The sequence below is a fragment of the Lepidochelys olivacea genome (genome assembly GCF_965140295.1).
Source record: "Lepidochelys olivacea isolate rLepOli2 genome assembly, chromosome: 16".
In the NCBI taxonomy this organism is placed as follows: Eukaryota; Metazoa; Chordata; order Testudines; family Cheloniidae; genus Lepidochelys; species Lepidochelys olivacea.
Genome location: NC_140426.1, coordinates 21,632,381 through 21,657,616, shown reverse-complemented (window position 1 = coordinate 21,657,616; position 25,236 = coordinate 21,632,381). Strand labels below are relative to the sequence as shown.

General features: G+C 45.4%; 2 protein-coding genes across 6 annotated transcripts in view; both read right to left on the bottom strand.

Annotated features, from left to right (window-relative positions):
• The window catches only part of SEC16A (SEC16 homolog A, endoplasmic reticulum export factor), a 42,327-nt gene extending 37,176 nt beyond the window's left edge, over positions 1 to 5,151 (bottom strand). For all 5 annotated transcript variants that reach the window (XM_084649831.1, XM_084649833.1, XM_084649832.1 and 2 more), the window contains exon 1: positions 5,013 to 5,151. The gene's annotated coding sequence lies outside the window, so the exon portion shown is untranslated. The remainder of the gene's footprint in view (positions 1 to 5,012) is intronic.
• An 8,121-nt stretch (positions 5,152 to 13,272) lies between these two features.
• NOTCH1 (notch receptor 1) overlaps positions 13,273 to 25,236 on the bottom strand; it is an 80,725-nt gene continuing 68,761 nt past the window's right edge. Inside the window, exons 24-34 of the mRNA XM_084650510.1 lie at positions 25,116 to 25,228; positions 23,549 to 24,120; positions 21,948 to 22,376; positions 20,804 to 20,952; positions 19,982 to 20,198; positions 19,582 to 19,672; positions 19,148 to 19,313; positions 18,048 to 18,343; positions 17,393 to 17,540; positions 17,183 to 17,280; positions 13,273 to 16,479 (exon numbers count right to left, since the gene is read on the bottom strand). Of these exons, the coding sequence (XP_084506636.1) occupies positions 15,049 to 16,479; positions 17,183 to 17,280; positions 17,393 to 17,540; positions 18,048 to 18,343; positions 19,148 to 19,313; positions 19,582 to 19,672; positions 19,982 to 20,198; positions 20,804 to 20,952; positions 21,948 to 22,376; positions 23,549 to 24,120; positions 25,116 to 25,228 (3,710 nt within the window). The 3' untranslated portion in view covers positions 13,273 to 15,048. The remainder of the gene's footprint in view (positions 16,480 to 17,182; positions 17,281 to 17,392; positions 17,541 to 18,047; positions 18,344 to 19,147; positions 19,314 to 19,581; positions 19,673 to 19,981; positions 20,199 to 20,803; positions 20,953 to 21,947; positions 22,377 to 23,548; positions 24,121 to 25,115; positions 25,229 to 25,236) is intronic.

The following is a 25,236-nucleotide window of genomic DNA, read 5'->3' as shown; positions in this document are numbered from 1 at the left end:
GTTGTTTTAGAATGTAGGTGTTGACTTTCACATTTCTGAGAGAGACTTTGTTCCTAACAATATTTTATCAAACACACACAAAACACTAATATCTTCAGCATTCTTGTAATAACGGATAATTAGTAAATTCAAAATTAGCGAAGAGTCCAACTTTCATTAATTACTTGTTCTCTTTTTTGTGGATCTCAGAAATAAATAAAGAACTCTAATCACAAACTTATTTTAGAGGCCCAAGCCAGGAGGATGCATTCTTTTCTGGATCAAAGTTAATAAACAGATCATACACAGCAAGTAGAAAAGGTGCGTAAGAGATTAAAAACACAAACTGCAGGTTATTAAAATGATGAAAGCAAGTAGTTTTAATCCACAATATCAATTTGGAAAAAAAATCTTTTTTCTAAAACTTAAAATTAACAGAAGGGTTTTTTTGTTTTTAATAAGTGAGAACTATGATGGCTACATAATAATCTCAGAACTAATCCAACTAGAGTGTTCACATCTAGGGTGGCAAATCTTGCATCTCAAAAAGTTTTACTAGTTGATAAGGCACAGTGGCCTACTAAATATTAGTCACCGAGTGACTACAGAAAATCTACAATTGCATAAAAAGGGCAGCCCCAGAAAAGGTTACCGAAAACAAAGTTTTACCAGTTATACCAAAGCGTAGCTATCCAGGTATAGCTACACTGATAACCCAATGTAGACACTTACTCCAGTGTAAGAGTGGCTTTTTTGATTTAGCTTAAACCTCTTCCCCAAGTAACATAAAGTAAAGCAAAAAAGCCACTCTTGGGCCTCCTCTGCACTTGAAAGTTTTGCTAATATAGCTATGACAGTTAGGAGTAGGAGGCAAAAAAAAAAATCCCACTTCCGATAGACATAGCTATGCCGGCAAAAGCCCTAGCGTATATGTAGTTTATAACAACAAACTCCTTTTCTCAATATAACTTATTTTCTTCAGGGAACTTGTGTAAATTATACTGGCCAAAACATTCGTCTGCGTGTACAAACTGCGTCTCCATTAGGAGAGTTTGCCAGAGGGTTCGAACAGGGAGTTATACCGTTACAACTATATCAGCTTAAATTCACTCCTTTAGTTATACTAAAAAAGCTTTCCCATGTAGACAACACCTAAACAAAGGGAAATGAACTGTTTAAAAAAAAAAAAAAAAGTCATTAGAACACCCCAAAAAGATATAGCTAAAATTTGAAAAATTAGGCTTAAGCTTTAAGAGTTAAAGTAATATCTAAAAGATGTATGAATACATTTCAGAACAGTCAAACTGAGGGGCCAACATAGTCAGTGAGATTGCTCAAAGTAATATTTGTTAGCATGTTTACAGAATCGATCGCTCAGTGTGAAAAATAATTCCACTGAAAGCTCATGTGACTGTCTTTCCAGAGGCCAACTAATAAAAACTCAGATCGCAATGCAATTTCAAGAACCAGACTAAGTTTTTTTTCGTGTTGCCTCCTAGCAACATGCATTATGAAGAGATATGTTTGGTGTTCTTAATTAATTTAATAATGTCCTGAGGGTTATTACATCATCACCACCACCACATGTAACTTTCAGTATGAGCCACAAAAGATAAAATGTTTATGTCTGCATTTTATCTAGTGTCTGACTAGATATTGGACTTAATTCTATATCAAATTCTGCATTAACTAATGTTATTACATAGCCCAAGTCAGTTTACTCAAAAAAATACAGCATAAGGAGTGTTTCAGACATGCATTATTCACACACAGTTCTCTACTTAAGCATGCAGAATAGCTCATAGAAGATTTTTTTTCCATCTCACAAATTTCTTGCAGTTCACATTAAGATATTTATATTCATATGAGCTTTCATTTTTATAACTTATTGTGTGTCAAGAGTGGCATCTTAGTAGAAAACTGAATTTTTGCAATGGATCAGGATTTGTACCCAAACAAGAAACCAATGAAATTCATTGAATAGCATCTGCAACACTTAGTGAAGTTTGAATGCAACAGGTGTACTTGAGGTGATCATTTACCCAAAAGTCAGCCTAGCTAAATAAAACTTATAACAAATGATCAAAACTAAAATGGTGTCAGTTTTTACAGGTTTCTTAATTCTTTGAAAAGGATCTTAATGGACCAAATGATACACCCTGGTAGAATCTGGAAAAATTCTCTTTGTTTATGTTAGGATTTTCTGTGGAGCTTAAATGGCAACTACTAAAAGTGAAATATGACAAATGTTATCATGAAGCAGTGAACAATGAATGAAGACCTATTACTTTCTCCACAGAGCTTTTCAGCGTTGTGTACCTCCTTTGTGTACCGTAACCCATGCACAATGATACAACAATACACACAAACCAAAGTAGTTAAATTAGTTATCTAGTACACGAGTTTGTCAACATCACTGCAGGAATACGTAAACAGCACAAATACAGTTAGAATACTGATTACAGATTTATCTAATTGAAGATCTTGGGTCATAAATATTTTATGCATAATTTATTCAATGAGCAAAACAGCCTCAATTAAGCAATTTTAACTATCAAAACAAGATCTACAGGCAACTGTAGTTTTGGCTGAGATGAAAGGAATCCAAAGTTTTCTCAACATCTCTGCTATGCTTTGGACACAAGCAAAGTAAGAGATAAAAGCTTGTGAACTGAATTGAAACACTAAAAGCTTTGTTATCCGGCATGCCGGGGGAATGGGGGGTGCTGGTTAGTCAAAAATTGTGGTTAACTAAGAGTTATACTTACCAACGAAGGGAGGGAGTTTAGGTGCGGGAGGGGGCTCAGGGCAGGAGGTTGGGGCACAGGAGGCGTTTCGGGGTGCCGGATCCAGGCGGCACTCACCTCGGGTGGCTCCCCACAAGCAGCAACATGTTCCTGCTGCTCCTATGCAGAGGGGCGGAAAGGCAGCTCTTCACACTGCCTCTGCCCACAGGTGCCACCTCCGCAGCTCCCATTGGCCATGGTTCCCGGCCAATGGGAGCTGCAGAGCTAGCATTCAGGAAAGGGGTAGTGCACGGAGTCCCCATGGCTGTTCCTCTGCCTAGGAGCAGCAGAGACATGTCACCGCTTCTGGGAAGCCCTGCAGGTAGCCTGGCAACTCTACTGAAGATTTGTATTGGGAGATATCAGAAATGCCTGTTTCTCGAGCTTTCGGGTTGGTAAATTGCCGGATAACGCAGATTTCACTGTGTTATCACAGAAGACCCTGCAAAAGGACACCAGTGGCTACAGTGTTAAGTTAATCCTATGCTGCAAGACAGTTTTTCTCCAACACTAGAAGCAGAGTAACTGAACACTTTTTAAAAATTCAACAGTATGATTTATTAGTCTCCCACACCTTTTATACGTTACTGGTCATCTTAGGCCGCAATCCTGCAGTCGGATTTGTATGGGCAAACCCCTGTGTTCACACGGATCCAATTACAGGATCAGGGCCACAAACCATAAGCTGTCCAGAACAGGCACTTCATCTTCCTGCATGCATGGATGACATCTAACATACTGTGGAACACTATCATACTGCAACAATAATGCTAAACACTTCCTACCAGCTTCCCCATAAATGCAAATATTGTTCTGATGCTCCTGGAATCAAGAACATAGAGCTGAACATGCAGCCCTCAGACAACAGCAACATAAACCTTTCCATTACTTTGGAAAGGAAATTACTAGTTAATTAGGTCAGTGGTTCCCAACTTTTTTCAGGCAATACTCAGCCATCATCAGCAGGTTCTCAAAGTCTCTCCTGTTCAATTATACACATGGCTAAGAAGCTACAACTGTTTGAAAAAGGGAGACTCTGCTTTTGAAGAGAGCATTTTAAATGTCTTGTTGAAAAGAAACAAAAACATTTACACTCAGGGACATACTTTCAAAATAGCCTTAATACCCTACATCTACCCACAAGACAGACCTGCAATCATACACACTCTAACCTACTGTGGAGCTTGGGTTTCCCAAACACAATCAAATAGGTGGCGGGGCAGAAACTTCAACTGCCATCTTTGCAAATTCATCTTACAGTATAAACCCATACATTGCAACATCTGAGCACCACCATGTCGCAATATCATGAAGTGTCACATCAGGGACCCCAATCCAATTTCAGGATTTCCCAGAAATCCCTTTTCTACAGCTGCTTCTGTTGCTTACATGCCACAAAGGCACCCTGAGAAAAATCAGAATTGTCCAGGGTGGGAACAGTAGGTACCATGTTCTGGGGACCAATATGAATACATACGAGAAGTTGGGGGTAATCATAGACAGCCAGTCCCTGAAGTACCCAGTGCTGGACCTTCCACCCCTACTGTCTATACATCATACTTGTACGTCTCCCATTACTCAATAAGTGCCTTGCAACCTTTAATTTATTTAACCTCACAACATCCCTATTTGATAGGGGAGTCATAAGATCTGCATTTTACAGATACAGAACTGAGGCAGAGCATCGAAGTCTCCCAAATCCTAAGGTAGCATCCTAGCCACTGGGCCATCCTTTCTCTCAATGTGAAGAGCTGCCCACGCATTTGAACCCCACAGCCCAGCAAGTCTTGAGCCACATTCCTCAGGCTATGCCCCCGGCCCAAACGACGTAACCAAATGACCTCCAGACTTCTCCCATAACAGCATCCACATCTCTTCATGCCCCAAGCTTCCCACCAGCCAGGCTGCACCCTACTGACATCCAGCTTTCTCACTTTGTGGCTCCAAATCTCCCAGGCCAAAGCTGCTTCCCTTCTCAAATGCCCCCGAAACCAGTCCCCGGCCCAGGCTCTACCCCACCCCATCACTCCCTGTCACCCTCCGCCCCGAAGTCCCCCTCTCCCCGGCCAGCTGCAACCCCAAACTCCCTCCCACCCACCCCCAAAGCGTCCCACTCCCTGTCGCCCCAAAGCTTCCACCTTCCCAACCCCTCCCCGCTCCCTGTCACCCCCCAGGCTTCCCCAACCAGTGGCAGCCCGAGCCCGCCCCAGCCCACCCCCCAGGTGGCCCCCGGCGCGCTCCCCTCACCCGGCGGAACCCGGCTCGGCCCCCAGGGGGTGCACGCAGCAGGCGAAGCCCCTTCAGCAGCAGACGCCTCCCCCCCTCACAGAAGCCGCAACCCCAACAATCGCCACCATCTTGGAACATCCGGCTCCAATGGCCCCGGCCGCCGACGTGTCACGCTCCGCACGCGATGACGCAGCGCGTACGCTTCGAGGCCACACACATTTTGTTTCTTTCCCCACCCCGTTGAGTTGCTTAAAGGGTTCGTCGGGTGGCGGCGGCGGGTGTAAACTCAGCTGCGTCGGCGGACAGAAAATGTAACCATCCCTTTAAGGGTTCGGCGCTCACCGGCGCGTGTCCTCCGAAGGCCGCCTGGGTTATGCGCATGCGCATTGAGGGTGGGTGGGCACGCTAACAAATACAGCTTCTGGAGACGCGAGGATACAGGTTCGAGCCCCACCTAGGGAGGTTGGAGAAGCCTTGACGGGCCTGAGCAGGATTCACCTGCTCAGCCTGTTATTCCGGGCTGGGCCTGTCCATCTCGTCAGACCTGCCCAACCAGACCGTATCTCCCTTGGGACACTATGACCCCCCCCCCCCCATGCCAAGCCGCATCTGAGCCTGGCCTGCCCACCTGTGTTGGACACGCAATGCCTTATTAAACACAGGAAAGCAGGTGCCCACCTCCCCCAGTGGCCCCTGCACTGCACAGCCTTAGGGGCCCTCCCCTCTTGCCTGTGCCCTCCAGTGCGTGTGGTTGTGTCCCGGGGATGGCCTGGGAGCGCTGTCAGCCCCTGCGCTGACAGCCCAGGTGCCGGCGATGCCTGGAGGAGGTGTCAGATAATTAGACATCTCTGACTAAACTGTAAGGATCTGTGTGACGAGAACCCCACTCCGCAGAGCCAGGGCTGGCTGATCTTCCCACAGTGTCACCAGGCACAGCCGGGGAACACCAGGGAGAGCAGGCGCTGCAGGAAGCACTGCCCAGGAGAGGCAGCGTGACAGTGCCCTGCGGCCCTCTGCCTGTCCAAATGCACTATTTAACCCTGGAGGCCGCCTAGAAAGTTGTCTGGGCAACCACATAGACTTCTGGCCTGTTGTGATTCCAAACCTCACCGAAGTCTCCTGATCGCTGTTCTCCAACCCCAGCCCCACTCGGACCTTGACCCTGCCTCTTGATTCCAGCCTAGCACTACCTATGATCTCCAACCCCAGCCGGACTCCAACCCCGACTTTGCCTATTGAACCTGGCTCCAGCGATTCCTCTCACCCCTGCTCGCTGATGACCCTCCTTGACTTGTGGATCCCAGCCCAGCTGTGACTGCAAGTCCAGACTGCAAACTCCAAATGGAGAATGAAGAATCTCGTCTCTCTGCCATGTGAAGTTTCCACTACCTTCCTTTCCATCCCTTTCATTTTTCTTGAAATGTGAGCGTCTGAGTGGAAGGGCTCTGCCCCCGCAGATTCACCCGGAAAGCTCCATTTAGAAAAGGCAACTAGAATAATCAGGTGGTTTCCTGCCAGGAGCTTGCTCAGTGTTCTCAATAACCACAGAGCAATAAACTCCTCTTACTTCGCATACATTCTCTGAATTCAAAGCACCATAGAATCACATCACAATGAACAATAAACACAATGTACGGGAGTCATTGGCCAGCAATCTTCCTGCCTGTTTCACCGTCTTCACACAGCCTCGAGAAGCACGCCATACCACAAACTATTCTGAGAAGTAAGGAAATTCAGTTTAGCAATCGTAAGGCCTAGTCATCTGTGCCAGTTCCTATATTATTATTAATTATTACTGCATTAAGGTAGCATCTAGGAGTCCCAGTCATTCACCCCACTACACTAGGTTCTGGACAAACACAGAACAAAAAGACAGTCTGCCCCAAAGAGCTTATGGGGTGGCTTTGGCTGTTGTGGGGTTGTAGCATTGCAGATACGTGAAATAAGGCAATAAGCTGTTAGTTTCGTAAATTATGGAGAGATGTGCAAGAGCCAAAATCCTGGATCTGAACTTTGATTTCAACTTTAAGAGCGGGCAGGTGTCCATATCACAAAACCCAATGTCACAACAGGTAAGCTCATGGACAGTTTCAGAAGGAAAGTCAAGGGCTGAATGGACCATATAGACTGTTTTGAGGCCAGGTCTGTACTATAAACTTACATTGGTATAACTACCGTCGCTCAGGGGTGTGAAAAATCCACACCCCGAGTGACGTGGTTCTACTGACCTAACCCCCAGTGCCAACAGCGCTATGTTGATGGGCAGGCCTCTCCTGGAAGTGGATTAACTACGCCAATAGGAGAGGCTCTCCTTTAGTGTAGAAGCATCTTCACTGAAGCACTGCACACAGCCGTACCAGTGTTTTAAGTATAGACCTGCCTTTACTGAAGAGATGAACTTGCAAAGAAGAACCGCTAGGGTGAGGCAGAGCACTGCCTGTGGAATGTTGGACCTAGGGTGACCAGATGTCCCGATTTTATAGGGACAGTCCCAATTTTTGGGTCTTTTCCTTATATAGGCTCCTATTACTCCCCCCTCCCCCGCCGTCCTGATTTTTCACATTTGCTTTCTGGTCACCCTAGTTGGACCTGTAAAATTAGCATCCAACTAAAAGGGAAATGTGGGTCTACCAACCTTTTCCATTTCCTTCATTATACAGCATGCCCTTCCAACAAGGCGGATGCTGGAAAACTTGTTTTCAGCTTTCAGAGTAGCAGCCGTGTTAGTCTGTATCCGCAAAAAGAACAGGAGTACTTGTGGCATCTTAGAGACTAACAAATTTATTAGCGCATAAGCTCTGTAGCCCACGAAAGCTTATGCGCTAATAAATTTGTTAGTCTCTAAGGTGCCACAAGTCCTCCTATTCTTTTTGTTTTCAACTGAGTCAGGTGCCTACTTTAAGGAGCATAGAAAGGGGGAAAGTGACTCTGATTTTTTGATTTTCCAGAGTCATTCTGCACCAATATTCTAAAGTGTGTGGAGCAATACTAGTTAGAAGTTTACTCAAAAGAGTCAACTGCATCCGTAGAACACTGTCTGGTTTCTCAAGGCAAAGATTTTGGAAGTTCTGTAGTAAGTATGCCTAGAAAGATTCACTGAGTTACCAAAAGGTTATAGAATGGATCACTGAAGTGCAATGGGGCTTTAATAGCACTGGGTTATTAGAAATTAAGCCAATCAAAAATTATTTTGTCTGAGCGGCAGTTGAATACACCAAGATGCTTGTTATGTTACTGCTTTCAGAAGCTACAAATTAAGGCCCTCATCCTGCAATCATTTACGCACATGCTTAATTTAACAGGAATGCTTAAAGTTAAGCATGTGCATATTTGTAGGATTGTGGTTTAAGATTCCATGGATTGTAATTTTACAGATGAAGTAGATACAGGGCCCTGTCTATGCTGCAATTTGAAACCATAGTTCCCCATTTTTAACAAACTGTGAGAGCACTGCTCCAGAAAAGCACGAGTTTTGTTTTTCTAAAGAAGCTGCTAACACTCTACCATGAACTGGGCCAGAGTTTTTACTGCATGTAAGTCTGTGCTCTAGCTCTGTTGTGAGGATGTGTTTCTCCTGGAGAAAGGTGCCACAAGTCTCCTTTTCTTTTTGCTTTTAAAGAGGAAGTCATTCTTCAAAAGTAAGAATGATGGGTCTTATTTACAACAGTTTGTGTACAGGTGTTTCCACTGTGCCTGCATTGTCATATTCTGTATTGAACAAAAAGCCTCTGAGACAAAAGTACAAAAAATACAAGTGACCTAAACAAACATCTTAATCAAGGGTCATTGTCAGTTCAAGGGCCATTTCCTGCCCACTTGATCATTAAAGCAAGGTAATATCCTCAAACCCAGCCCGAGCAGGGCAGGCAGCACTTTGATGATGGTGTGGGAACCAGACGCAGTGCTGTGATTTTTAAAAGTGCCTTTCATCTCTCTTTTGTGAGGACATTCTTATGAACCAGCTTGTCAAATGCCATTTACCTACACAGTCGTGAAGTGAACATAAAGGCTATGTCCTGGTGCTTCCCCTAGGGGTATTTTGTGAGGACATCTGAGTTTGATTAGCCTAGTTGGGCCTACATGGGTCTTTCATTATTGATGCTATTTACTGAATTCAAACACTATCAGGTTAGAGTGGGAGCTTATCTTTGCTCTTTCTGCTCTTAAGTGACTGATTGCACTATAATATCACACTGATGAGATTTCATTCTGTAGCCTTTACAGTCTACATGCAGCAATGCTGAAGTGCAGCCAGATCTGGGGTCAGGGTACCAAATAAGAAATAAGTGCTAGCCAAGTAACGGCAAAGGATCCTTTCCTTGCACACTGGACAAAATGCAGATGCGTGGAAGGTAAGAATAGAACATTTGCAAACCTGCTTTTCATTCTGTTCTGTGCAGTTACCATTACTCTCTTCGGGGTGCAATGCAGTTATATGTATCTTTCATTATTAAGTGCCGGCAGTGCGCTCAGCCCTGTACAACAGGGAAAAACGAAGACAGTCCCTGCCTCAAAGAGCTGACTGTTGAAAAATCTTTTACCTTTCAGTCTGAGTTCAACAGGGAGGCAATTGCTCTGGGGAGAGCTTATGCTTCAACTATCGGCATCCTATTAGTCCAGCCAACTCAGACATGCTAAGCTTTCTGTTAGCCTTCATCATTCAAAACACACTGAGTTCCCGGTGCAGTGCCACTGGGTTTACGCCTGGGATGAAATGCTCCCACTTTGATCCTTCTAAGGGGACAATCCCAACTGCTGGGGCACAAGTCAGAGATCAGGACCCAAGCACCTGTGCTGGAAACTTTCAGAGCAAGCACAGACAGCCCCCAGAAAGCCATGCAGAGCAGCAATTTCCAAATGCTCCATCTAATTGAGCAGGAATAAATGAAAAAACAAACACACCCAAAAATACCACCAACACAACTAATCCTCCAGCATAAAAACAAGTAGCTCAGATGCACCGGTGTTTCATTAGCAACAAATGTGCTTGCGCTCAGAGCGGCTGAGTGGTATTCTGTTCTAAACAGGTGCTTATAAATCCTTTGATCACTATGGTATAGTATAGAGGTTCTCCACCACTTTCCACCTGGACCCTTCAGGCCACCTGCAGGTTCTTGCCAGGACCCACCCAAATCCCATCATCTCTTTGCAGCCACAAAGGAGGGGGGGAGGGGGTCATGGCAAGAAAAGACAGGTGATTTGGGAGAGGGGGGTGTAAGGATGGGGGAATGTTGGTATTGGGGATGGTGAGCCCTGGGTGTAGGGTGGGTTCTGATGCTGGGGGCACCTAGATGAAGGGTTGATGGTGGGAATATTTCTCTCCCCTCCTCTCCACAGCGCTCAGCAGTCGTTAGCAAACTTGTAGAGCTTGGTCCAGTGCCCAAGGACAGCACTTTCCTCAGCATGTCTGGGGAGGGGAGAAGAGGGAGTCGGGGAAGAACTGCTCTGGAACTTATTAAGCTATCAGAGGGCTGGACCAAGGGGGAGTGTGGAGGCAGTAGCAGAGGAGGTGAGATTTTCCTTCCCTCCCTGCCTGGGCTCCTATAGGGACTTGGGACCATGGGATTTCAATAATCATCTGCCCCTATAATAGGGTTGCCAATTTTGGTTGCATGTATTCCTGGAGGTTTCATCACATTATATTACCTTTAATAAAAGATTAATCTTTAATTCCCGGAGACGCCAGGACAATTCTGGAGGGTTAGCAACCCTATTGTATAACCAGTGGGGTTGTAATCCAGAGGGTAGCCCCTTGTAACTTTCACCAGTTCACATCTGACTGGTGGAATAAGATTTGAGGGGCATGGTAGACAATCAGCTGAACGTGAGCTCTCAGTCTGATGTTGTGGCCAAAAGATCTAATGCGATCCTGGGATGCATAAATGTGAATCTTGAGTAGGAGCAGAGAGGTTATTTGACCTCTGTATCCGGCACTTGCACGCCCACTGCAGGAAGACAGTATCCAGGTCTGCTGCCCACCATTCAAGAAGGATGTTGATAAATTGGCCAGGGTTCAGAGAAGAGGCATGGAAATGATTAAAAGATTAGGCAACATGTCACAGGCACAGTCCAACGTGTCACTGGAAATAAGGTGTAAATTTTTAACAGTGAGAGTAATTAACTATTGGAACAATTTACCAAAAGTCATGGTGGAGCATCCATCACTGGGGCATTTTTTAAATCAAGATGGGATGTTTTTCTAAAAGATCTGCTGTAGGAATTATTTTGGGGAAGTTCTCTGGCCTATGTTGTACTTGAGGTCAGACCAGGGGACCACAATAGTCCTTTCTGGCTTGGGAATCTATGAAATGTTCAGGCTTGAAATTCCTTGACACTCTGGAAGCACAGGTTCAAATCATTGTGGAATCAGCTCAGCTTTCCTCCTTTATGAGGTAGTTAACAGCATGGGATTTGATTTATTTGGGAGTGGCTCTTTCAAATGAGACCTCAGAAACTGAGGGTATGTCTACACTTAACACATGACAGCTGCCCCACTGTAATGTTTCGGTGTAGGCTCTCGCTACAGCGACAGGGAGGGTTCTCCCGTCGCTGTAGTTAATCCACCTCCCCAAGAAGCAGTAGCTAGGTTGAAGGAGGGATTCTTCTGTTGAGTGGCACATCTACAGCGAGGTTAGGCCGACATAGTTCTATCTCTCCGGCTGGTGGATTTTTCACACCCCTGAGAGAAGTAGCTATGCCAATGTAAGTTTTGGGTGTAGACTAGCCCTTAGGAACTCTCTACTAATGATCCCATTGCCCTTTTCAGAAGTGGAGAGGTTTGTCCCCAGTGTTCTTAGCCAAAATATCACTGTCCACCATGTTTGCATAGCATGGTGTATGCTGGTTAGTCGCCTCCCTCGATCCCAGAAGCAGCTGCGTTTCATTGGCGCTGGATGGCTTGTGAAGTGCTGTGGGATCCTTTGGATGGGAAAGGGCTATGGAAATGTAAGATGTTGTTTCACTTATTCTTGTAATTAATCACAAAGACTGGGCATGGTAGCCTGAACATTTTCTGCAATAAGTACTGTGGAGTCCTTATTGCTCCTAAGGGATGCATTACAGATTCCTCTGCTATTTCATCAGTATGGAGGAAGCATTGCATGGGCAGCTTCTTGCTAGACATACTGAAAATATTTGGAAGAGACCCAGACAGTACTTTATATATAGATGTATACAGACATATATACACACACCCACACACTCTTCCCAAGCATTTGTTTGGGCAACAGAGTAGAAATGTCAATGTTCCAAGAGTTAACATGCTTATCTGATTTAGTAGTAGTTTCCAGTCATTGTAATAAATTAGGTTTCTATTTACATTCAGGTACTTTGGGACTTCACAGTTGCATTAAGAACAATACAGAGCTCTTATTGAAAAAGAATTAAAATAACTGTCTTAAAGATCTAAACACAACAGAATAGTCATGTTTGCTTTTTTGGTGAGGTTAGTTCACTAAACTTCATAGTGTTGGTTTCATTTTCAGTTCAAGGCTATGTTCTCACTTAACGAGGGATTTAGATTTCTTTTCAACTTCTTTACAATATCTACATTAGCAGCCCCACTTGTGGCCTTTTCCAGATGCACTCTGTTTTGGGTGTGAAGTGTAAAGCATTTTGCATTATTCAACACCATAGGGTTTGTTTTTTTCCAAAAGCCCATATATAACTAAAAGCAGCTACCCACCACTCACTCTTAGCTATCTCGTCTACCAAAAAGTTCTCCTAAAATCTAACCTTTGGGGTCAAGAGGGATTATTTTTCCAGTGGAAGAATTAAGAAAGCAGTTGAAGTTTCCATATAAGAAGCTGTTTAAAACATCTTCCCAGCTCTTCCGATTTTAGGCCCTGATCTAGTAGCGGGGTCCTCACAATAGCACAGCTCAGGTAAGAGACCTCCTGTACAGATTTCACTGCAAGGTCAGGGCTTTACGCAGTAAAAAAGTTCCCTCCTACAGACCTTGCTCAGGCAAAACCTCCAAAAAAGCCAATGGGAGTTTTGCCCGAATAAAAGCCTCCAGTAACATTTCCTACTGGCCCAATCCAACTTCCACTGAAATCTTTATTGACTTCAACAAGAACTGGATTGGGCCTTAGTTACACAAACAATGTATTAAGAAGGCACCAGTGTTTCATTTGGAGATGCAGGATTTTCACGCAGCCCTCAGGTATTGATGAGGAGCAGATGTCAGGTCAGGCAGGCTGGGGAGTTTGTCCACAACAATTCTACTGACACATGGCAAAAACATCATGTTCAAGTTTTAGTAAAATCTAGACGCCCGTGAGCATCATTTATTGCAAATCAGTTTACCAAAAAATACATCATTTTTGCAAACTACAACTTTGCAGGTAGATAACTTTATTACAGAAGATTTTTTCGTAAACTACATTCTAGTTTATAAAACAGAGGAAGACAACACCACTTGATGTTTAAATCACTCATATTAGGGATGTCACAATACCGATGCTCCATAAATGTTTACTAAGAGATGAGCACACAAGGGACTGCAGAAAGCCTTGTGCTTTTGAGAAATTTTAATCATATTTGGTTTCTAACTAAAAGGGATCAGGAATCTCTCCCTTTTCTTAGGTTTCCTTGATTGACTGCATTTTAGGTGAGTGAATGTCCTGTATGTAAGCATAGTGTTTGCTTTCCTTTCGCAGTCAATGAGTAAGCGATATTCTGACACCTCTAATAAGCATGATGTACTTAAGACTTGTTCATTTAGATTTTTGAAACAAAATCCACCTTTTAAAAAAAAACTTATTTACAAACATTAAATCTGCCATAGGCTTATACTATATTTTATATGGTTGTCTCCCCCCACCTCCACAAAAGAGTGCGCACCAATATAAACCCGATGCATCACTCCAGACTAGCAAGAATCAAATGTCACCATTTAAACACATGGGCTCAGCAGTCCAGTTTCTGTCTGTCTCCTAATTTCTGCCCTCCTGATAGAATAGGTCAGGGCTACAGCCGAACCTGACCACTTAAGTTGCAAACCCAAAAGTTCAGCGTTTCAAAACCAGCTTGAATGTTATGGATTGATAGTAGACTGTGGTTGGGCCTTGTAATGCTCTGTTAACTTTCATTCAAGTTGGTTTCCAGTAATTGACAAATGCCTCCTTCAAAATAGGACGGGCCACCCTTAAATGAAGGATGTGTCTAAAAGTCCAAGCATTTTTATTGTTTAAATTGTTATTCAGTCAATTGCAGAAAACCCCCGAGAAACCCTTCAGCAGTGACTCCATAGCTATGGGTTTTCAACAGATTTGGCAAATGTTCTGTTTCTTTAGGCAGCAACGTTATGTAGATTTTTTTTTTTTTTTTTAAGTTTATAACCTATCACAGGTCTGTAATCCTGATTTTTTTGATATAGACAGCATTTAAATATATATAAAAAAGAAAGAAATTCTTGTTCTATGTATTAAGATAAATGTACAACTATATAATACTGAAATTTTAAACAAAGATTCATGACTAGTACCATAAAATGTCCTCAGATAACACCCAAGAAAACATTTTAAAGTACATTTCAAAAATCGATTCATATTTATAATTTTTTCAAGGGGTGACATTTGTAGCTAATTCTCCCCCCTTCCCCTCCCATTTTTTCTGGGTTTGAAAGCAAAATAAAATAAAATAAAAAAATTTTAAAAAAATCAATAAATAAATGGCATTTCAGAATCACGAATCTTTGCTTATAACTTTACAAAAAGAACCCCCACCCCCTATCAAGTCAACATATTAAAAAACACCCCAAAAACAAAAAAAGAATTTTCTATAAAAGATCTAATAGTTTTTTATTCCTTGGCGCGCAACTGAAGTGTCTCATTTTGAGTTCTTAACAATAGAACATATAAATAAAAAGGCAGTGTTTTCATGTAAAATAAAAAGTACATAAATAAATACTAAAAAAAGATTAAACATTGTATTCTTATTTTGTATAAAAAACATATAAAAAGGGATCCTTCAGTCAAAACAGTGTCCTTAGAAGAAGTTTTTAAAAGATGATCCTAAGTCCCACTGTGTCAATGTCTCCGAAACACCTTCTTTACTTGAAGGCTTCTGGGATGTGTCCTATCTGTGACTGCATACTCGTGGGAGGGCTGGAGATTCCCTCTGACCAATCAGATATGTTGGAATGAGGTGACGAGCTGGACCATTGATCCGGTGACTCCGGAGAAGGTGTTAAGAAAGGGTGGTCTGGCACCTGAAGCTGGTGATTGGGTGTATTGTCCAAGGGGGAGGAGTAACTGTGTTGAGAGGGTGGAGTTAAAAACTGGGTGGTGGTCATGGGTTGCGTGAGGGAGGATGGTAGAGACGTTGATAGGATCTGGGTCTCTTGAGGCAAAATAGTGTGCACTGTCATGGTAGTGCTGCTCACCTGCTGCATGTCTGACTGGTTTAGCTCGTTACCGAGGAAATTTTGGCTAATGTGGGCGTTGGTGTTTGAGCTGGTATTGTGATGCTGCTGCAGATTTTGCTGTTGCAGCTGCTGCTGTAAATTCTGCTGCTGTTGGATCTGTTGCAACTGCTGGGCCTGCATCAGATGTGGCTGGGAGGCCAGCCTTGTATTCGGCATGGGCTGGTAGCTCATCATCTGAGACAGGGTAGTGGTGGGCATGCCGTTGTGCAGGGAGGTCATCATGCCATGCTGAAGGGCTTGGGTTTGCTGGTGAGCCCCAGGCTGGATGTTGTTTCTCATTGGATTATATTGGTTCTGGACCATCCCATTCTGCAGCCTTGTTAGCCAGTCGCACTGCCCGGTCAGGCTGGCCGCTCCGCCCACGGTGAAATTCATCGGTGCACTGCTCATGACTGCGCTGGGGCTGGATACGGGAAGGTGAGAGAGACGCGGGGGCACTGAATCGAAGGCCATCCTGCTGGAGCTGCCCATTGCCATATCCTGCTTTCCCGCCATGTTAAGATGGTTGATACTCATGTGGGCATCAGGCATGCCTGGCAGGTGATTGAGAGGCATGGAAGGGGACTGCTGAAATGGAGAGGTCATCAATGGAGGAGAAGCAACATCCGACAGGTACCCATGGGGTGACTCCAGGGAATCGACTGGAGACAGCACGCTAGAGCTATCTAGAAGGCACCCTTTCCCATCCTGCGATTTTTTCCTCCTGGCTTTGATGTCTTTGGAATCTTTGCTATTGCAGCTCAGGCCCTTGGTACTTGGCTTCCTAGCTTTCTTCCCCTGGACGTTGGGTTTCAGGTTGCCGATGTAACTGCTGGGAGAGCAGAGTGGAGGAGACAGGGTGGGCGCCCCCAGCGGGCCATTATGCAGTGGAGGGCTCCGTACCAGGTTATACTCGTCCAGCAGCCGCACAATGTCGTGATGCATGCGTTCCTGCGCAATGTCCCGCGGGAGCCGGTCCATGTGATCTGTTATGTCACGGTTCGCAAAGTGGTCCAGGAGGACTTTGGCAGTTTCGTAGCTCCCTTCTCTGGCTGCAAGAAACAACGGCGTCTCCTCCTAGAAACACGGGGGAGACAGTTTGTTTTAAAACCCCAAAGCTAACAGATTTCCCAAGCTGGTCCAATCCTGTTTTTATTTTAGATGTGAAGACATCACTCTTAATTAGGAAGCTCAGCAGCTGCACAAATAATTGCTAGGTTCATAAGTTCAAGGAGTTCAACTTCATGCAAAGGTAAGGGGCAGTCTCACTTCCTTGCATAGCTTCTCTCTCCCCTGGCACAAGTGCTCAGGAGAAAGGCTGCTGGGGAGCCACAGTGGGGACAATACTCATGGGAAAGCTGGGCTCCAGCTAGTTACAGAACTGGGTTGAATCCTAGGCTGGGGGAGTTTTCGGTTACCCCTTTTTTGGTAAGGTCCAGGGAAAGACCTTGCTGAATGCCTCTGTGTTTGAATTCTGTGAGTTACCTCATCCATATCCAATACTAACCCACTAATCACATGTGACCTTCACCTAAAAGTGAAGTGAGCAAACACACACTTGTTATTTCCTCCTAATCCAATAGCACACAGGTCACTAACACTGCATGTAGGGCCAACCCTTGGGCTCCGTATTCAAGCCAACTCCCATCCACTTCAGTTGGAGTAACAATCAGATGCAAACCTCACCATCTGGCAGCCAGGGTTACATTTTAGGCAAAAATGAGCCTCGGATTGACTTGTGCAAGGGAAATAATTGCTAGCCCTGTAGATCCATCCCTACCTTATTGTTCTGCATGTCTTTATTGGCACCGTTCTTCAGCAGCACCACGGCAGCTTCTACGTTATTCACAGCAGCTGCCCAGTGCAGTGCTGATTTGCCTGGGGAAGAAGGTGACACACAGCCTGCATTAGTCAGCAGTTAGAGCCACAACAAATATTCCCTGCCCTCAGCACCTCAGACAGCGGTGCGCGTTTTAGCAGGCTGCCATACCCAGGTCATCCACTGCATTGACATCTGCGTGGCAATTGATCAGATCCTCCAGCATGCCCTCCACGGCCAAGCGAGCTGCCAGGATAAGCGGCGTGGTCCCATCATGCATGCGGGCATCCAAATCGGTCGCTCTGTTCCTAATCAGGATCTGCCCATAAAGAGACGAATGCATGGAAAACCCCCAGCATTAAGAGAAAGACAGTGGATATTCCAGCGAGGTGTCCGCATAACAAAAACCACCAGCCCTCTTGCTGGGAGCCGCTACAGAGAGATCAAGGTCTGGAAGGGGTTGTGAAGGATCAATTCCCCCTCTCTCTTGCCTAGAGTTGGTCCCTGCAGGCCAGGAGTGGCTCATATAAGCGGGGCAGGATTGGGGAGGCTCGCACAGTACCTGCTCTGTGACTAAAGAGGCGGCTTCAAGTCGCCAAGGCTTACATCATTGTACCTTTCCACGGCGCTAAATGCTGGGTCAAATGCTAAAATCCTTACTCAGCAAAATTCTCATTGACATCAATAATGACTTGGCTGATTAAGGCCAGGATGGAGACTTTGGGATATGATCAATTAACAGGAGCCACAAAACTGACTCCCAGTGGCCCTTTACTCTATAGGAATGCACCACAGTAGGAAAGGTTGCTAGCTAAGGTTGATGTACCTGGAAGACTCCTTGAGCATCAGCTGACACAGCTGCATGGAGGGGCGTCCTGCCCATGTTGTCCTGGATGTTTGCATCTGCACTGGCCTCCAGCAGGCGTTTGGCAGCATCGGAGCGAGAATACCTTGCGGCCAGGTGGAGTGCCGTCTCGCCGGTTCGATCTGTCTGGTTGTGCAAGCTGGCACCCTGGTAAATGAAATCCGAGATGACAGCAGGAGCATCCTCCTCCTCTTCACTGTTGCCAGTCTCCAGTCCTCCTCCACTGCACGAAGCGATCATGAGCGGGGTGAATCCGTCTGGAAAACACAGAGCGACCCCATGAACAGCGAGGGGCTCTTTGCCCTTCTGTAATGGGCGATACCAGGGAGACGTTCTGACTTGCAGGGGCTACTTGTTTTCCTGGCACATCAAGCTCTGGTTCCTATGTACTTCCTGACATCAGAAACTAACACCCTTCCTCTGATTTTGATCTGAAATTATTCCTCATTCAGTAGCTTCTCACCACTCACTGGCTTCCCCATGTTGTCTGCTGTCTTGGATTCAACTCTCCAAAGCATTTCAGGGCACGGTTTACATGGAAGACACTATGCGGAATACGGCTGCACTGTATTGCAGTTTAAAAGCTTTCTGTATTTGGTTGTGGAACAGTCTCCCAAGGGAAGTGGATGAAGCTCTGATGCCTGGGATAGTTAGAACCTGACTAGACAAGAAAACACTTGTAAACATCCTATAGGGATCAATCCTGCACTGGCAGGGAGATGAACGGAATGATCTAAAGGGTATCTTCCCCCAACTCTAACCACTTTGATTCTCTGACTTCCCTCTCTGTGGTTAAATGAGGAGAGATTTATGGAAAACAAAATGCCACAAAGGCAAATCTCCTTAAATTATACAAAACAGTAGCAATGCAGCATGGAAGGACTTCTCGGCGGGGCACTTCTGCGTTAGGTTACACAAAGACTGACGTGTAAATGGCAGCACAGCAATAGGCACATTAGAAATGCGACTAGATAGATATTCTTGCACTGTTCAATTGCAGAAAGAGAATGAGGGTTATAGATTAAATTATGCAAGCATCAGAGCAAAGGAATCTCCCTTACCAGGACCTCGAACGTTGACATCCATGCAATCTGCATCAATTTCACCTTGCGGTGGGGTGGGTGCCATGGAAGAGATGCGCAGGTCGGCTGCATCTAGGTGCTGTTGAGTCCACTGCCTGTGATCTGTCTGATCGTCCGTGTCTGGCAGCATCGCCTGCTCCTCAAACTAAGAAAGGACAAAAGGAAGCTGAAAGTCAGACCTCAAGGAAAAGGCAAGAGAAGATATAAAAAAGCAGAGCTGAAATGAAAAGCTCTGTAAGACTCAAAGCTACATTTACATCACACACAGGTTGAAAAGGAGCCTTCAGAAGTTGTGATCAGCATGGTATGGAACCCTAAAAGCAAACCCTTGTGTTATGTCTCGTAGCACTGTTCACCTTTCTAATGAAATAGCTCACTGCAAGCACAGTGTGCTAATGTTACTCTTAGCTTACCCTGAACTTCTTAGTGTCCAAGGTTTCTTCATCACCCCATTCATTCTGGTTGTCATCCATCAAGGTGCCATCAGAAGCATTTTTCAGGGGTCTTTAAAAAAAAAAAAAGAAACTCAAGTAATTGGTTCTTTTGCAAAAACTGAGAGGCAATGGATCTCTCACTCTACATGCACAAAACTAAATGAAGAAATACCTGGCAATTTACAGAACATTAAAAATCCCCCCAAAGCTAGGGTATTGTTCCCCCCCTTGCAAAACCCTGAAAACTCTTCATAACCGTTTCCCCGGCTGTATCAGATCAAGCACTCAAGGAGAGAGCTCTAAAGGTTCCGGGAGAGCAGCACTGCCATCAGCAGCTGCACCCCACAGCATTTAACCGGTTAACAGTACGATTACTCACTTCAGTCCCACGGAGTCCTCCCCAAGTGGTTCTCGTCGCTTCTTCTTGCTTGACTCTGTCACTTTGAAGCCCTCTGGGAACCAGAGCTGCCCATGCTCCCTGCGCCGCTTTCGAGATACCACTACTCCCACTCCAATGAAAGCAAGCAAGACCAGTGCAGCCACCACCACATACATAGGATACAACTGGGAGTTCCTCTGGGGCTCAGCTGTTTCACCTGAAAAAGAGCGGGGCGCATGGAGACACAGACATTAAGCTGCATATCAAACTGGTGACGGAGCACAAATGAAGTGAAATTAGTTAATAGAGGTACCTATGGCTGATCTAAATCATCCCCCAAAATAAGGTCATTTTATACGCTATTAATCAGAATTGCAAACTATCAGCAAATTCTCCTCTGCACAAGCCAGCTGCATCAGGAGACAGCTTTACTTTTTTCTCCTTTAAGGAAAAGGATTAGCAAACTTCAAATCACTGCGCTCTCATTGAGCTGTTAAGACAAAAGGATTCAGGGGGATTTCGAAGATACAAACTCCAGCTCCTCACATGTCACTGATTGATTGGAGATGGGTGTTTTTTCCCCCCTTTTTTAGCTGTAATGATTTTGAAATAAACCCAAACTAAGCAAAATAAAAAAAAAAAACAGAATTAGTTTATTAATGTAGATTTAAAATCCACAAAGATTCAAGGTTATTAAAGCCGAACTGTCTCTGGATACAGCATTCTGAGCTTGGCTGCCTGATAATTGGATCACGGATGTGGGCTGGAAAGTTTCAATCACCTCCAGTCTCAATCCCTTCAGCAGCTGCCAGCTAAACTTACTTTTAACGGCTTCTATTTTGTAGGGGATGTTCAGGTTACCAAGCGAGGCCAAAGCACCCAGGAAAGCCGCCACATCAGTTGCACTCTGAAAGCATTGCGAGGAGGACTGGATACACTGGCGGTTGTCGATCTCCAAGTATACGATGGATCTGTATGGAAGGAGAGCAAATGGAAATAGAGAACAATGATCAAACTGAAGGAGAGTCAAGACCTAGGTCTGTTCTCCCCATAACCCCACATCAGGGTAGATTAAGATGGTGGAAACAGACTTGTTTACTTATGCATGGCCCAAACCTGCAGACCTAAATTAGGCAAAGCCCCTGCTAATGTCAATTGGAGTTTTACCTGTGTAAGGACTGTAGGATTTAGCCCCAAGTCTATTTGTCAGCTGTTCAGTAACACAGAATGTCTTTCCTTAGCAACGACAGAAGTCACACAAACACGAGCAGGTAATAAATAACAATAGTACTTGGGGCTTGAATTGCTTTTCACACCAGTTTTACCCCATCGTATTCGCCACTGATTTTAGTGGAGGGACTCCTGACTTCCACTGCTCTGAGTAGGAGAAAAACTGGGCCCTTTGTAGCTATTCAGCACAAGTGTCTCAAAGCACCTTACAACTTTGCAGTAATTGAGACTCCTAACAGACCTCCATGGTCAGGAAACCAAGGCTTAACTAAGTGACTACCTAAAATAACAAGAGCCAACCTAGTTCTGACTGCCAGTCCCACCCCCCGAGCGTGACTCCTAGCCAACACCTGGGACTCCATTAGCCATGTCAGTTGTAGCCACTGTTCCCTCTAAACTGTGCGCGTGCACACAGATCCTAAACCCCGTGCATACGGTGAAACATCGCGTGCACAAAAATTTGCACAGAAGAAATTTTTTGCGCACACGGCCTGCCACAAATTAGAGGGAACACTGGCTGTAGCATTATTTTAGAAAATTTAATTCCAAACCATAAAGCAGCATTGACATCCCCTTCCCAACTTCTCTTGCATAAGAAATTCAGTCCCAGTACATATTTAAAACCAACATCTTGGTAAAATTCTCCATCCTGCAGCATTTTCCTTAGAGCAGGTTATTAATATCAATAGGGCACAGTAACTGCTGTTCAATGAAAGCCTTTTCTCTGCCCCCTCACCCTCTGATATCCATCTGATCCAGCTCTCGCCGCTGCCTTTCACCGACACGCGATGAGAGGGACGTCTTTATTGTGTTGAAGACGGCGCTGGGCATGTCTGACCAGTTCTCCGTTGACCTCTTGATGTGGTGCTTTTTCAGCTCCTCTTCATTGCCGTAGTATGGGAAGATCATGTACTCTCCCTTGGGGTTCTTCTTGAAGACCACATTGGTGTGAAGGACACGGCTGAGCTCCCGGAGGAAGTTGAAGGAGTTGTTCTTCAGGTTCTCTGGGGTTATCAGGACCACCACTACCAAAGTGCCATCTGCAAGTTTCTCAGGCATGTTGTTGGCACAGTCCAGACCATCCCATTCACACTCAGCGTTGTTACACCCCTGGTCGCAGTGACCATCTGAAAAGTGATCTTTACAGTATTGGTCATACAGAGGACTAGGGAGAAGGAAAAGAAAGGGGAAAGGATTAATTACACCAACAGCCACTCTTATTATCCATCTATTAGTATAGTAGTAGGAGTTTCAAGGACTTCTCTCCTGTAACAACAGCACTGCTCACCCTGACACATCCTAAATTGCTGTATAAAGAGGGGAATCACTTTATGGAACACTGAAAAGCAACCACTTCTGGGGTGAAACATGGCAGCTATTAAACTATAGGTAGCAATTTAGGACAGAATGTGAAGACAATTACTTTGACCCAGGGAAACTGAGAGAGGCAGAATACAATTACTCAAAACAGAGTTTGTCCAGGAACCGGAGATCAAATCCGTACAATTGCAAAAGAATTCTCAGTAAAAGCCAGCAAGTATTTGGCGGATCTTCTGAAAGTTGGTGCCATCAGCAACACACCGGGAGGATGGCTTCAGTATTGGCCCACATGCTCAGGATCCAACTGATCGCCATAGTTGGGGTTGGGAGGGAATTTTCCCCCAGGTCAGATTGGCAGAGACCCTGGGGGGTTTTCGCCTTCCCCTGCAGCATGGGGCATGGATTACTTGCAGGTTTAAACTAGTGTAAATGGTGCATTCTCTGTAACTTGAAGTCTTTAAATCATGATTTGAGGACTTCAGTAACTCAGCCGAGATTAGGGGTCCATTACAGGAGCGGGTGGTAAGGTTCTGTGGCCTGCAATGTGCAGGAGGTCAGACTAGATGATCATGACGGTCCCTTCTGACCTTAAAGTCTGTGAGTACCACCCATTGTAACATGAGCACCACTTTCTATAGAATCCTGGAGATTTCTTGCTGATCTCCCACTAAGCACTAACAGTGCCAAACTCAACAAGGCACTGCTACCTATTGAGAAGAGTTCACCAAAGTGGTGAATTTCTATACAGGATGCTCCATCAGCAGAGACGCCCGAAAGGGAGCCAACAGGGGTGTAACATAATGGGATAAGTAAGTCAAAGAAGGGCCAAACCCAGGAAGTTGCTGATCACCTACAACTCCTAGTGAAGTCAGTGGACGTTGAGGTTGCTCAGGATTTGGCCCCACCTGATAATAAAATAGCATCTGGAGAACCAATACAACCAACCAAAGTTCCTCTGATAATCAGCAGAAAAGACCCTGGCTTTGAAGGGACAGTAATGGGGAGGAGGTTGCTTACTTGCATTGCCCTTCCACCTTCTGGCAGTCAAAGCCATCGTACAGACACCCAGCGTTGTTGCATTGTGAATCGCACTTCCCGTCGTTGAAGTACTTCCAGCACTGCAGCGACTGGGAGCAGTTCTTCCAGGGGTCGTTGAAGTTGAGGGAACAGTCCCCTCCATCCCAGCCGCAGGCATGGTTGTTGCACTTCCCATCGCAGATCTTGTTGCCAGCGAAACCCGCGCAAACGGGTATCTCACATTTCTCTTCAATTTTGGGTGGGGTGATGTCCTGGCCAACGCCTCCCCGGAAATCGAAATCCAGGATGTGGCAGTATAGGCCATTGAAATTTGCAGGGCAGTCGCACTGGTAATATGGGGGAGCGTCACTGAAGTATTCACAGGTGCCCCCGTTGTAACATGGGTTTGAATTGCAAGGGCTGCTGACGGGGTGCTGGCAGTCTGGCCCCGTGAAGGCAGGATCACACATGCACTTGGAGCTCTTGTGGATGGAGATGCAGGTGCCGCCGTTCAGGCAGTGCAGGTTCCCACAAGTGCGCGAGTCGTTTTCACAAGTGGCGCCGACAAAACCCTGGGGAGACAAGAGCCAGGGAGGCAGAGTTAGTGTCTCTGATGTTGCAGCCATCAGCCTTGTGAAGCACGGATCAGGAGGAACCAACTGATAGGGAGACAGTGAAAGCAGAAGAGCAGTGACCTAGCCAGGCTGGTTTTGTGCCCAGTTCTGTGTTAGACACTCAGTTCTCTCATCATCATTATGGCCAGCCTGGCCACAGCTCTGGAACAATAACTGTAATGTCCTTTAGTAATGTCCAGTCTAAGGGAGCTTGGTGCTTAAATCCCATTGAAAGCAATTGGGAATCAGGCACCTAACTATTATAAAAAATAATAAATCAGAAGTAGAGCTTTAACATTTACCTTGAAATTAAACATGGGGAAAAAAATCTAGACGCTCCTCTACCATGTGATCATCCACCTCCAACCAAAGCAGGACTCTTCCCCATAGGATATTTTCTAGCGCTCCATCCAGTCCAGCTTTAAATGACCCATATATCAGAGCTTCCACCATCTCCACTGGGAGCCTCTTCCACAGTCCTGGCAGATCACACTGCTAGGCATTGTTCTCTTGATACTCAGCCAAAACCTCTTTCTGCTTAACATCCCCCTCTTGCTCCTCGTTAGGATAATAGATGGCATTCTCCCACTTTGCTCACCTGCCCCAATTCCTCTCTCTCTGCCATGGTCACGGCCTGCACATGCTCACACCTGGCTACCACAGTCCCCTTGCTTTAATCACTCCCTGCAGCCCCCTAACCATTTGGGGCCAGACTGTAAGCAGTTACTGTCACATGTGGAGTCCCATGAACTGCAGTGGGATTCGTGAATAAGGGGCTCACAACCTGGCCCCTTTGGTCTGAGTTCCCTCCAACGTCCGGATTTGGAGGGTCCGCGTGATGTACTAGGACTCAGATTTTCAGGCCACATGGGACCATTAGATCCCCTAGCTTGCCCTCCTAGGAACATGGGGCAGAAACGTTGGGTGAAATCTGGAAGGAGTTAGATACATACCGGGGGGCATTTACAGATGAAGCCCCGGCCAGTGTTGCTAGCAACTGCACATGTTCCACCGTTCCTGCAGGGTTTGCCCTTACAGCCATCCACCACGGTATCACAGCGACGGCCTGTGGGG